Source organism: Haliotis asinina, chromosome 9 (genome assembly GCF_037392515.1).
Source record: "Haliotis asinina isolate JCU_RB_2024 chromosome 9, JCU_Hal_asi_v2, whole genome shotgun sequence".
Classification (NCBI taxonomy): Eukaryota; Metazoa; Mollusca; class Gastropoda; order Lepetellida; family Haliotidae; genus Haliotis; species Haliotis asinina.
In genome coordinates this window covers 29,450,080-29,464,165 of record NC_090288.1, presented here as the reverse complement: position 1 = coordinate 29,464,165, position 14,086 = coordinate 29,450,080, and the positions used below count along the sequence as shown (strand labels likewise).

The 14,086-nt window shown below is 38.9% G+C and overlaps 1 protein-coding gene across 2 annotated transcripts; it reads left to right on the top strand.

The window, feature by feature from the left end:
• Nucleotides 1-427: 427 nt before the first annotated feature.
• Nucleotides 428-12,651, top strand: LOC137296735 (uncharacterized). Of its 2 annotated transcripts, none has more exons than XM_067828570.1 (6): nucleotides 428-503; nucleotides 2,374-2,499; nucleotides 5,446-5,687; nucleotides 6,739-6,874; nucleotides 8,059-8,394; nucleotides 9,435-12,651. In XM_067828570.1, the coding sequence occupies exons 2-6, from the start codon at nucleotides 2,400-2,402 to the stop codon at nucleotides 10,331-10,333; spliced, it is 1,713 nt and encodes a 570-aa protein (XP_067684671.1). In that variant the 5' UTR covers nucleotides 428-503; nucleotides 2,374-2,399; the 3' UTR covers nucleotides 10,334-12,651. The 2 variants fall into 2 exon arrangements, with proteins under 2 accessions (XP_067684671.1, XP_067684672.1); XM_067828571.1 differs by having other exon boundaries at nucleotides 430-503; nucleotides 9,438-12,644.
• The last annotated feature ends 1,435 nt before the right edge of the window (nucleotides 12,652-14,086 follow it).

The window sequence follows — 14,086 nt, the reverse complement described above, 5'->3', positions numbered from 1 at the left end:
GTCACGCGCTAATTATACATTTACAAATGAGAATTAAGGAAAACCACAGTATACATTTGTTTCGAATTATAAAACATACCGTACAAAGTATGCTGTGCAGGTCAGTTCGAACACGATGTGGTTGCCTACCAGTCTTCCCATCCCTCAGGTAGACATGACATTCTCTTTGGCTTTTCATTAATCTCTTGTGTAGTCTTTGTCTAAAATCACCTGTGTTGCTTTGGGTTAAATGGAGCATTGTGTTTCTAAAGATCGAACTAGATGAATTATTGCATTTATTTTCTTCCTTAGTATTGAGATGTTTATGTTCAGAGGTGCGCAATGAAACACGATGTGTACAATGCTTCCCGTATGCAGCGATCGCATTTCACTTACTCACCTGAGTTTTATCGACTAGAGTCACCTGTTGTGTCTCACCTAGGGAGCTATAAATAGAAAATACAAATGGCGTCCGGATAGGAAGTGGTTGACACCTTGAATATATCGAGGACGTATTAGGAAAGGTAAGAAATTCTAAACGGTATCTACCAGACGCCGATATAGCCATCAAGTAATTAAGGATACAGATAAGAGTTCCACCTATAACCCCTTCTTGGAATGTTTTCAATTAACATGATTATTTCTAGGGTTTAGGTTTAGGTTTTAGATTTGACATTATGTTAGGTTTAGGGTTAGTATTAATGTTAGGTTTAGGGTAGACTTTCAATAAAACCATTTATTCCTAGACATAGAATGGTTTAGAAAAAAAACGGGGCCTACGGGCGGAAATCTTTCATAGTGAGATACTAAATCAATACATGTTAACAGATATATCTTCACTCTGGTTTAAGTCTTTGTCATTTGACTCTCACCTTATTGAATGCTTCAAAGTACATGACAAAACCTTCACAATGTTCATTCATGCCTTTGTATTTGCAAATGTACACAAGCCGTAGTATTAGTCGATTCACCTGTTTATTATGTTCATAGTGAGTGAATTTAGTGTCACGGCACCATTGTCACACTCAGCAATATATTCCAGCTTTATGGGGCAGTCTGTAAACAATTGAGTCTGAACCAGGCAATCCAGTGAAATACAGCATAGGCATCGATCTACTCAATTGGGATACAATGACATGTTACTGTTGACCAAGGTAGTGATTCTGAACCGCTGATCCCATCAGTTCGCTCCTGCGACAAGCATGGGTAACTGAAGATCTTTTCTAATTCTTATCTGGATTTTCACGGGTCTCTCATGTTTATAGCTTCAGAGTAGTGGGGTAACCCAGTGATCACATCATTGATATCTTGTTCGCTCAAGACCCAAGTTCAATTTCCAACATTTGGGCTGCTTATAATGTGTAACGCCCATTTATGATACCCTACCCTCTTAGGGTAGTTCATCATTGTGTGCAGCCAATTATTGGTGTACCTGCCAATATTAATATTCCTGGAATATTGCTAAAAGCAGCTTAGAACTAAACTCACTCATATCTTCTCATATTTGGCTGTCATGATATGACTAAACTACTGAAACTGAGGGCAGCATATCATTATCATTTACCATAGGATTCATCAGGATTGCTGTAGCACATAGCAAATCTGCAATTCTGAAAACTTGGGAATCCAAATTTGCATCAAATTTCAGAATATGTGCAAACAATAAATGGGTGGAAATACATCATTCCCCCATGTCCCAGTCCAGTGTTTGTTTTTTTCTGTGGGGAAAACAAATTTGTACATGACGCTGTACTAGTGTCCAGCTGAGTTTCCATTATCACACCTTTCCCTTGAGACTCATATCATGCTCTCAGACAATACTGACACATCTTGCATATGTCAAAATTTCCCTTGCACATTTTATGGGTGCAGGGGTGCACCTTTAGTCCTGACCCTCCTTTAGTCCTGACCATTGAAAACAGGTGAAAATGTGTGCACTCCCTGTTTCCCTGTTCCGCACCTTTGTAAAAAGCTGTATCTGGCTCTGGTGCTGTTCTTAGACCCTGGTGACTCAAGGTTTTCTGTCTCCTTGCTTTTAGCAGTATTCAAGCAATATCGCTGTTGGGGAAACCAGAAATGGGTTTTACACATTGTACCAATGTGGGGAATTGAACCCGAACCTTCCTCATGTCTAGCCAAGTCCTTAGGCACTATACTACCTCACCACATCTTGGGGTTGGATGGTCTAAGTACAGAGCGACTTTGATTAGCTTGGACCATGGGGTTACAGTTAATTTACTCATTATTTTGAAGACCTGGGTTTGACTTCCCATGTGGGTACAATGTGTGAAGCCCATTTCTGGTGATCCCTACCATGATATTGCTTGAATATTGCTAAACACACTACCTTCCTCACTTTGCTTAGGTGGCAAAATATCTGTTTCTGTTGTACAGGCATGTCGTAAGAAAGATCCCGAGTCATGGATGCCCTGTGGAGTGTGCTGCTCATCCTTCTGGTGACCCAAGTGGGCATGGTCAGGCCTCAAGGCTCTGGTCCAGAAGCTACACAAAACTTTAAGTGTGAGTATACGGTGTTGGAAGTTGTGTGAAAAGTTTTTAAAAAATGCCACATAATTTAGTCGTTAGGCCTCAAGATAATCCACAATTCTAATTCTTTCTGAGGTACAGTCTCATCAGGAATAATCTCTTGCTCAGATAAGAGTTTCCAACATAATAATACCATTATTTACCCAATTTTAGTGGCAGAGTTAATTCTTCCCATGTCAGAATGGTGTAGCCATAGTTGCCCACAGGCTTTCCAGTTTTATTGCAGCAATCTGTAAATTATCAAGTCCGGACAAGACAATCCAGTGATCACCTGCATGAACATCTATCTAGTCAATTGTGAAGCAATAATATGTGTCAACCAAGTCAGTAGTCTGACAACCCGGTGCGGTTAGTCACCTCTTACAACAGGCATTGATGGGCTGCTGAAGATCAATTCTAACCCAACTCTCGATAGACTTAAGTTGCTGTTGGCATCCTGTTGTAACGTAATCACTTTATAGAAAGCCTGGGTGTACTTAATTTCACATTGGTCAAAGAAGCCTTAATAGCTGATGATGATATAAATCTTTACATCCAAACCAAACCAGGTTGCACCAGGTCCTACAAATTTATCAGAGATGAAACTTCGGCAGGTGTGGTTCCAGTGTCACATAAACTTACACAGAGTCACATTTGCATATAGTAAGGGGTCATTTTGAAAAACCTGAGTGTAAGAAATGAAATCTACTTGCCCATGGTGCAACCTTAGGTAAGAACCTTGATGCACCAGACACAAACAGGTTGCACCTGCAGCTCAGTATATAATTATACATAGTGCTGGGATTTTACTATCGATTATTAGAACATTATAACAAAATTATTCTGAAACTGACATCATTAGTATTTATTGCCTCATAAAATTTCATTCTGTCACTGTCCATGTAGTCATTGCAATCACTGCTTCAATCCTGTGCCTCATCAGTTTGTTTTCCAGCTGAGGCCTGTGTTCTCTGAATATTCTACTTGGCATAAATACAAAATTGCATTTTGCAGCTTTAGATTGCACTTGTGCAAGTTCGAAATGCTTAAATCAAGCCCTGATTCATGTTATGAAATTAATGCACTGATTCAGATTCATATTCAATCATACCAATGTCAGTATTGGTTATTGCATAATGATTTTTAATCTTTGAAAAACAAATTCTTTGGGCTTTTTCATGGCAATTTTTTCATTAGTTACATGACCAGCTTCAACAAAAGCCACTCACCGACAGATTATGCATGATTGAAAGTAACAGATAGTCTAATTGGTTATCAGACCACTGACAGCTAATCAGAATAATATTTTTTGACATGATTTGCTCGAGCTTGTTTATTTTTAGAAATAAGTTTCCTTAAGACAACACAAGTAATCAGCAAGATGGGATGACTGTGTGTAAATGTTTCACATTCAGAATGTATCCACACAAGATATGATTATAGTTTATTCCAGTTGGTTTTCAAGTCTTACTACATTTGTACACAGTTTATCTGTTGCTTGTAGACACAATGTAGAAGGATCCACACTGTGTGATGATGTCAGTTCTGGAAGAGCATGCTAAAAGCCACAGGGATTTGTGAAGTGCAGCTGTTTGGTATATAAGCTGAAGAAGTATTGCATTTGGTCAAAGATGTATACTGAAAGGCGAAAAAACATTGTTGAAGAGAGTGTGGACGTCCAGTGGCTTGTTGTCATTGATCTCTTGTTTATAAACCCAGCCATGGCAGCTGCGTTCAGAAAACAAGTGAACAATTGTCATTTAAGCTGGCAATTTATGCCTCAATGCATAATGTATACTGGGAAATTTTCAGGTATCTAATTTTCGAGGGTAGTAATGCAACCTTGAAAATATTATATCCATGAATTTTTCCTAACTTCAAACATTTGGGTTAGATTTCCTGTCGATAAGCATTTCAACTTCTGGCAACCAATGACTTTGACATTCACATTAACTCTGTAATGCCTACTTACAACTAATCTGAACGTCCAGTGAGCCTCGAGGCCCTGAAAAAAAAACTCAGCAGAAATGTGGTGTCGAGACTATGTAATTGTAATTATTGGTACAGAATAATATGCACTACAAAAAAAGTAGGTAATTCAATCAGTGTCTTACAATTACACTTGAAGTCAAACCAACAGTCGGGACACAAGATGTCACTCTCTGACCAAACTGACTGAGTCTGCAATAGTTAGCTGTTAAGAAAACAATATCATCTGAGAAAAAATTGGTGTCATGTTCAAACTCTGCTGACAGAGTGTTTCATGGGTTATTTATCATAACAAAGGATCAAAGTTTGTTTCCATTGCCAGTATTGCTGCCATAGACTGGTATACCAAGAGTTATAACAGTCTGACGGCAGTTATCACTGGCTACTCAATGAGTATTGGTTCGGTGAGTGATGTTTCTGGCAGTTTCTTCTAACCTCGAAATTAAATTTGTCTAAAATATTTATATACTTTAGGTCCCCAAACCTCAAAATTTAAATCACCTCGAAAGCTATGGGGATCTCAAACCTCAAAATTTTAGTACCTTGAAAATTTTCGAGTATATGGTACATGATGCACAGGCATCTTGATTTCAGTGTTGTTATTGTGTGAACTGTTCCGTTTTCACAAACATAAACATTTCTAACCTCAATCTCAAACAATACTTTAGCAAGGAAAACAGGCTATACGATCACGATTCATGTATTCGTCAAATACTCCACTGATACCTTATAGTCATTACCAATATAGTTTCTTTTGTCCTCCAGTATATATTGTGTAGACCAGGAAAGGTTAATACGAAACAAATTTGTTATATGCACTGTTGTTGAATGTCGACATAAATATTATGCTGCATTTATCATGGGATGCACATGTTAATGTTCTATGCAAACCTTAGTGGCTCCTGACTGGGCATCCCTTCTGAAAGCTGTCATTTTGCTGTATGCTTGCAGTTTTCATGGACAGTACTAAAGACTGCAATGGTCCAGTGTACAATGTGTTCGACAAGCAGGCAGTAATAAAAGGTCAGAGTTCATCACCCATACAATCAAGTCTTCTATCATGTACAATAAGGTTGAACACAGAGAACAACTTCGAGAAGACAACATTCCGGGTGACTGTCAACGCCATGAAGATTGATGATTGTGATGTCACTTTGGCAATATATGATGGAGAACCAGGACAGCCATTGATAGTAAGTTACCACAGTTACATGCAAACGCTGATACACTGTTTTACAGGAAGTGTATGGCTTTTGACCAGGCAAATAAATATGAACACCTGATGTGTGAGCTCAGATGACTGTGAGCAGATTTGCGTTAAATATGCAAAATATATTCCCATAATTCAACTTCATCAACATTCTGCCTATCTTTGTAAGGTCTCTTGATTTACTTTAGGGACCATTCATTATTTATGGCTAGAGGGGGTGAAGTTGACGTACGTTTATGGAGAAGCAAGTTCAGTGTGAATGACCCTCTTGAAAATGTATGTACAAAGTATGTGATCATGAACAAAATTCAATGACACTTCCTAGTACATATGTAGAAAATTGATGACACCCTAACTTTGTCAGAATAAATGTGATCCCCCTCCTTAAAATCATCACTACCAGCCAGGGTGGTGGGGTAGCCTAGTGGTATAGTATTTGCTTGTATAATCAAAGACCCAGGTTCAACGTTTCCGCACATGGGCACAGTGTGTGAAGCCCATTTCTGATGTCCCCTGTCCAGAGTGGCATAAAATCAGCATAAAATCAGCTCTCTTAGTCTCTCATAAATTATGAATGGTGACTTCTGCACTGTATACTCAACACTGAGTTGTGCTTTACTTAATGGTTTTGTTTTTAACATGAAAAGTACTCAACCAAAATACGAAAGTTGCTGTTTTTTCTTAAAGGTTTGCTGTCAGACAACATATATTGGCAAGCTTACTGCGTGGAGCTTAACTTTTTATTCTTCATATAATTCAGAAGAAGTCCATTAAAATAGACGTACGTTTATGTATTATGTGACAAAAAGAAAACTGTATATTTGGTGTCATCAATTACACAATTTTCATACTGATAATCATTAAAAAATTTCTCATCACCATATTTCCAATTATGAATCTGTTTATATCAGCTCTAGTTATCAAGTACCTGTTTTCACACAGAATCTGTATGGATGCAGGGTGATCGTAACTCATGGTTTCGGGCTTATACATAATTATAGCGTTGCCTTTAGCATGTGTTTTTCAATCCTCAGGATTCCTATGACTGTAACAAAGGAAAAGGTCGCACAGAAATGTTCACTACTGGAAAGAAAGTGTCCATTGTGTTAACCAGACGTGATGAACGAAACACCAGATACGACATTGAGTTGATAATTAAACCACTTGTTGGTAAGTGTGATGTTGCCATTCCCACTGTATATTTTATTTCCAACCAATCAGATGGCCTGAGTCTGTTTGTGTGGATCTGCTCAGTTCACTTGAATGTCAAAGTCACTTATGGCCGACAAGTGAGTATGATTGCCAGCGATTTGGGTGACTAGCTTACTGTCAAGAAAATTACATGTAGACGTTGCAATAAGTTTTCCAACCCACGGACTGCCACAGCTGATCGAATCCAGCCCAAAGCTGGTGCTGTCAACATGGTTGGAATTAATAAACAAATTTAAAAGGTGAGTTTTCGCCGTATTGGGTGATCCGTGATTTTGGCATGAAATTGCGGAGGTAGCTGTTTTCAATGATTTGTGGTGTATAACGTTTAAAATAATGATCCGATTGTGACCATTTATAGCTCATTTTGTGGGGAAATCATCTGGCTCTCGATCCATTGGCCTTGACGAGGCCTTAAAAATATTTTACACGGTGATGTGTAACTTTGATCAAAGAGGGGGTGGTTTCTTCGTTACATCCGTTTCCTTTCATATAGTAGTAGGGTAGGTTCTATACACCTAGCGCCTAGTAAGCAGCAAGAGTAGTATGGTCCCCAGGGAGTTGAGATTGAAAATATTATGTTCAATTGTGATGAACATCCAGTGATTGTGGGAAAGAGCAAATCACCTTTGAGCAACTGAATACAACAATACAATACAACTAGATATTTGTATAGATGTAGATGTAGTTGCATTTTTTTACCTTTCCACGTGATACAAGCTGAGTGGTAATGTAACTAGAGACACTGTGTTCTTCATAATAAAGAGGTTGACATCTATAACAATTCTCTGGTTGGGGGTGGTGTGGCCTAGTGCTTTAAGTATTTGCTAATTAAACTGGAAACAAAGGGTTTGATTTCCCTCATAGGTACAATGTATGAAGCCTGTTTCTTGTGTCACTTGCAGTGATATTGCTGGAATATTGCTAAAGGCAACGTAAAACAAAATGCAATCACTGTCATTAGAGACGACAAAATCAGTGCCCGTGATCGGTACCTGGCTGACTGATGTTTATGGTATCAACCACCAGTTTGCCTGGCCAGGGTATAGACATTGACATGCCAGTTTAATATTGCATGTGTATTCACTATTATTATGTAACCATGGCAACACAACATTCACCCTATTTAACTATGTTTATTTCAGCTGGGCAGGATCCAGGTTATGAGAACGACTTTGGTGAAGATTACGGCTACTACAACCGGCTTGTCCCAAACATGGTCATTTACATCATCGTAGCAGTCTTGTTCTTCATCATTATCGTAATCATCATTATCGTGGCTATTGTGTGTCACAGAAAGCACAAAGGCCTGAACAAGCCAGCTGAGCGCTACAACATCTCGTACATTAACACTGGCTCTGTCCGTGGGCCAGCCAGCACCAACACCAGGAACTGGGTGAGCACATCACGGACGTCACTTCAGCGGGATCAGAACCGTAAACACAGACACCACAGTGATGACGATAGTGTCTTTAATGAAGGTTGGTTAAAATCGATGTGTTTGATAAATTGGTTGGCAGGGCCTAATTGATCAGCCATAAGCCTTTGATCAGCAATAACTTTGTTAGTCAGTTAGTCATGGATCATCAGTTAGTCATGGATCATCAGTTAGTCTAGGATCAGCAGTAAGTCTAGGATCAGCAGTAAATCTAGGATCAGCAGTAAGTCTAGGATCAGCAGTAAATATTTGATCAGCAGTAAGTCTTTTATCAGCAGTAAGTTTTGGATCAGCAGTAAATCTTGGATCAGCAGTAAATCTTTATGAGCAGTAAGTCTTTCATCAGCAGTAAGTCTTGGATCAGCAATAAGTCTTGGAGCAGCAGTAAGTCTTGGATCAGCAATAAGTCTTGGTTCAGCATTCAGAAGTTGGAAAATATCAAAATCTGCTTGAAGCAGGGGAAAAAAGTAGCTCTGTAATGTCACTGTGTGACCTAGAAAGATGATGAATTTTCAGAAAGTATTTTGGTGGGATATTGATAATGTGCTTCACATTTAGCACTGGTGTGGTGAATCAAACTTGGTCCTCATGTGTGATAATCAGTAAACATTTTACCTACTGGGTAACAATACAAGGAGGGCTAGGTGTTTATGTTGATCATGAAGATCATTTCACTTTGGCAGTACACATGGTTTTATTCATCTAATTCAAAGGACCACATGTGCGTCCATTTGTATCAATCCCAACATGCCCACGTGAGTGCTGAGTCACTTCACACTTGTTGATGTTGACAGGAAAAGAATTATGCAAGGGATGTAACTCTTAAAGATAAAGTAGCAAATGTTTTTTCAAATGTTTTGATCTTGACCAAATAAGAACAGCTGGTCACAGTTATAAAGTTGGATACAAATTTTGTGTTTTGGTCAAGAATAGTCAAACAGTATTGTTCTTCACCTTGAGTCATGATTCAGAGTGTTAGTGTGGCTCACACAATTTTTTTGTTTACATTATCAAACTTTTTTTTATACTATATATTAAAATCATCTTACTGTTTATATTTTGTGTCCTCTTTTTAACTTTCAGCAGATTCAATGCCAAGAAAGAAGAGGTATGAAGCTGATCAGTCTTTCGACACATACCAGTCTCGGGGTAGAAACAACCGACCTGATAGACTTCGACAGGACAAGTACAGAAACCCTTCATATGAAGATGAGCATCCACCGGAGAGAATCATACAGCGAGAGATAATACCTCGTGTCAAATCCAAGCCTCAGAGGTATGAGCCAGAGGAGGAAGAAGAGGCGGAATCAATCGGAGTTGGACCTGATGAAGAAGAAGAAGATCAGGTAGAGGAACAAGAGACAGAAGATGAAGAAGAAGCATCTGAGGAGGAGGAAGAAGATGAGGAAGATGAAGAAGAAGAGGAAGAAGATGGTGATGACCAGGAGGATGCTGCTGAACCTTCACAGCCTCAGCCTGACAACTTGCCTGAACATCCACCTCCACGTCTTGGTCATCCTTCAATGTCTGGGATTCCTCAACCCATGGCAAGACATCCTCATGATCAACCCCATTCCTTCCCAGGAGATCCTCGCCACATGCCAGTGAACCCTCAACAAATGGCTGGACCCTACGGTCCACGTTTCATGATGTATCCAGGTCAGCCTGGACCTCAGTTCATGCCCATGGCGCCAGGGCCGGGCCACTTCCAGCCCATTCAGGGCCACCCAAATATGCCTCCGCCAACATATCCAGGTGATGCCAGACCACAGCCAAAGAAGCCTTATGAAGTGAAGCCTAGTGATCCCCCTATCTACTCCTATTTGGTTCAGAGAGGCTACCAGCCAGTTGATGGAAGGGACTCCCCAGTGAGTGTTTCCACCAATGCCAGTGCATGTTCTGACACCCACCTCATTCAGCCAGAAGACTCAGACATGTCTGCCCATAATTTGGCGTCTGGGGTTGAGTTTATGAGGCGATGATAAACTGATTAGTAAATTGTATGTAATGATGTATAAATTAGTATTAAAGGATCACAGAATAGGAAATGCGTGAATGTTAATGATATACAAAAACAGTCTATCAGTATGTGATATGGCCAGATTTTGAATCGAATACCTTCCCTTTAATTATTAAGTTGGTTGTACTGGCAGGATAACATATTCCTCACATCTTTGTCTTGCAAACATATGTTGATTGCCCCAAATTCAAGGGATCTGTTCATGAGCATGTCACTGTTGTTGAAATATTGAATGATCAGTTGCCTTGTATATCTTTAAACAGTGTAGTTAGCCTTTGCTTACATACAATATTTTCAATCTGATTACCATTGATGTACAGTGACAAACTCCCTCCCTCATCAGCTCATATTTTTCTATATTCAGGCCACCGTGTTTTCCCTATTTCCTGAGTAGAACGCAAATTATAGGCACGCAATATGACAGAGCTCAGACAAGGAACAATTGACATTAATAATCTTGATATTTTCATCAAGTAACGTTTAAACCCTCATGACCCAGAGGAATACCAACGGGGATACAATTATTCACCTCTGTCATGGGTGAAGAACTGTTTTATGCCTGGAGACTTTGTTTGTTCTTTGTTTAATGCCACTTGTTGCAATATTCCAACTATATTGCAGTGGTCTGTAAGTACTGAAGTCTTGGCTAGACAACCCAGTGATCAACAGTATGAGCATAATACCCAGAGATGTTGTGGTTCCAGATGCTGTCGCAACAGAACCTGAAACTTAACTGTAATAATGTAGCGCTTCTAATGTTTTATGCCAACCCAAAACATTTGAGGAAAATATAGTGGAGTATACCTTGCAAGTTTGCTTTGGTGAAGTTAAGTAGTTTGCTGACATTTTTTATTTAAAAAAACCCACACTTTTGACATATTTCATATTTTTTTATACCCTGCCATGACACTGAAAGCAATGCATGTACATTTGTATTTCAATAACAACTCTGGACAAATGACAGTAATATTGTTAGTTACGTATTTCAAGAGGCATCAGTGTTTCCTATCATGTGGAGGTTTGTATCCCCACTGGTGAGGCCTATCTTAGTGTTTCCAGTGGGAGTTTTGTAGAATGCAATATAAAGTCATGAAATTACTGTGCAAACTCAGGAAGTGTCCCACTGTATTCTCATGTACAGTCTCTTTCATGTGTGTATTGAAATAGTGGCCTCATTGTATCATTGATTTCATAATTTCAAAAGAATTTTGACACTGAATGTTGTTAAAGTGTCTTGAGAAAGAAAAGTACATTCCCCAAGCTGTATATACCCTACCATGTTCTTCAGCTCTAGTTGTTACGGAGGTGGCAGGGCCAAGTGGTTAAAGCTTTCACTCATCACACTGGAGACCGGGTTCAATTCCCCACATGGGTACATTGTGTGAAGCCCATTTCTGGTGTCCCTGCCTTGATATATCTGGAATATTGCTAAAAGCAACATAAACCCCAACTCGCACAGCTCTGGTAGCAGCATGTTAGGAACAGTGGGGGGTAGTTGAACCACTTGCTCACTACACCTAAGACCCAGTGAATCTGTTGGATTTATAGGGGAAAATAGTGGTGAGAATTATACGAATGAATCACTGAAAATCAGTGGTGACACCTGGTGTTCAAAAGAAATACTTAAGTTTAAGTGAAACTTGAATTGATTCCAACTTTAGATCACACTAAGTTTGATGTAGCCATTGGTGTGACCTTGAAGAAAAAACTCATGATGCAAGCTTTATTCCCAGGGCCTCCTTTTACAAAGCACTAGGGTGATCATAAGTCACCAATGTAACCATAATGCAGTGTTAAAGAACGGGAGTCAAGGTTAACCTTCGTAAAGGTTTGCTTCGTTAAAAGAACTCCCAGACCATTAACCTCCATGCTCAAAGATAACATTTCAATTAGTTCTGTCTCATGAATTCCACATTAGCTGATGAACCTATTTTGTACATTTATGGTGTCATGAACAGGACAGTTCTTGTGCATAAGGGACTGTGTTTGATTTCTATTAATGTCAAGCATTCATTGATCATTGTTATGAATTTATTCGCTCGCTCACACATCACATATGGACATGTAGTAATTTGTACAAGGTAGTGATAGATCATTTTTCCACTGAAACATCAGATCATGTTGTTTGTTAGTGAGGTATCTGTACAAACTTTAACATGGTATTTCATGACCTTTATGAAAGAGATTTCTACCCAACCAACATTGATTTTTGTATCATGATTGACGTTATGCCATATTGTTTGTACAATTTGTAAATAAAAAAAAATCTTGTATATGTCAGCCTTATTGTTTTTTAAACTGAAACAGGTTTTCAGAGAATTTACAAAACCTAGCTTGTAAGTGTCAGAGGATGTTTTCAAATACAGTCAGCATTGTGTCAAATATATCATGACAGCCTGTCAGACTGTCAACCAGAATCATCCCCTGGGGCACTCAACCAAGGTCATGTTCCAGAAAGAGTAGCACGTTATTTTTGGATTAAACTTACAATGAAGTACAGATTCTAGTACTTTTGCTGGGTTGAGTCAGACACTGAATTGCCAACAAAGTCAGCAATGCAAACCCCATTCCACAAAGAGACTTTGGTGCCTTGATTTTCATGCTTACAATTGTTATAGTAATAGTTTGCTTGTAATGGTCAAGGGTCAAGAGTCAAACATAACTGCATGGTCATGTCCATTGGTTTGGAAACAAAGAATTAATATCTGTAGACCTTGGGGCCTAGGCATCTTCTCTGTGAGAACATCTCTGAGGTGCTGGAAAGGAAATGAAATATTGCAGTTCCTCTGTACATTTGGGTAAATAGGCAGTGCTTGGTGTTTAATGCAATATTTGTGATAACATTGGTACAGTCTGTTTGGCTCGAAAGAGGATCGATGGATTGCAATCTCACTCAAAGCCTAAACACAAAAAGCATGGTTTAACAAATTATCATTGAAATATTGGCACAGGTGACTGTTTGTTACGAGTAGGAATGCAGGGAAAGGGACAGCCATGAGTTCAAGAGGCATGTGGACATGTGCTGACAAGCTTATTGATTCATTTTACCTGTGGTGTGCCATCTTCATCCTTTCTCACTTGGCTGCCACTTTTCCTGCACTCCTCCCTCGTTACAAATTGTGAATCTTTTCATTAAACAACAAATCATTTCAAAATGTTTTGACATTGTGGTATACATTATATATATCATAAACTGAGATACATGTAACATTCTTTGACAGAATTTAGAAACTGGTTTAAATTCTGGTCCAACTTTCCATATTTGAAGAGAGGTTTAAATTGCTGCACCCTTCAAAACATTTCTGGGGTGGTGGGGTTTCCAAGTGATTGAAGGTTGCTCATCAAGCCGAAGACCTGAGTTCGATTCTCCAGTCCATTTTTGGTGTCCCACGCTGATATAGGCGAAATATTGGTAAAAGCAGCGTAAAACTCACTCACTCAAAACATTTGAAAGATTACCAATTTTTATTAATGATACCAGTGATTATTGAAGTAAGGTGTCAAGATGGTTCACTGGCTGACTTGAAAAAGTTCACAGTAAAAGTAGTGATATGTAGGATCACATTTACACAAAGTATACAAAGTATCATAGTTTCAAAGTCATCAACACTGTGGATGTTAAGAAAGATAACTTTGGAATTCAATTTACACATTTCACTCACACCAATGTAGTGATAAAGAAGTACCAAATCCATAGTTCCCAGACATGTCAATA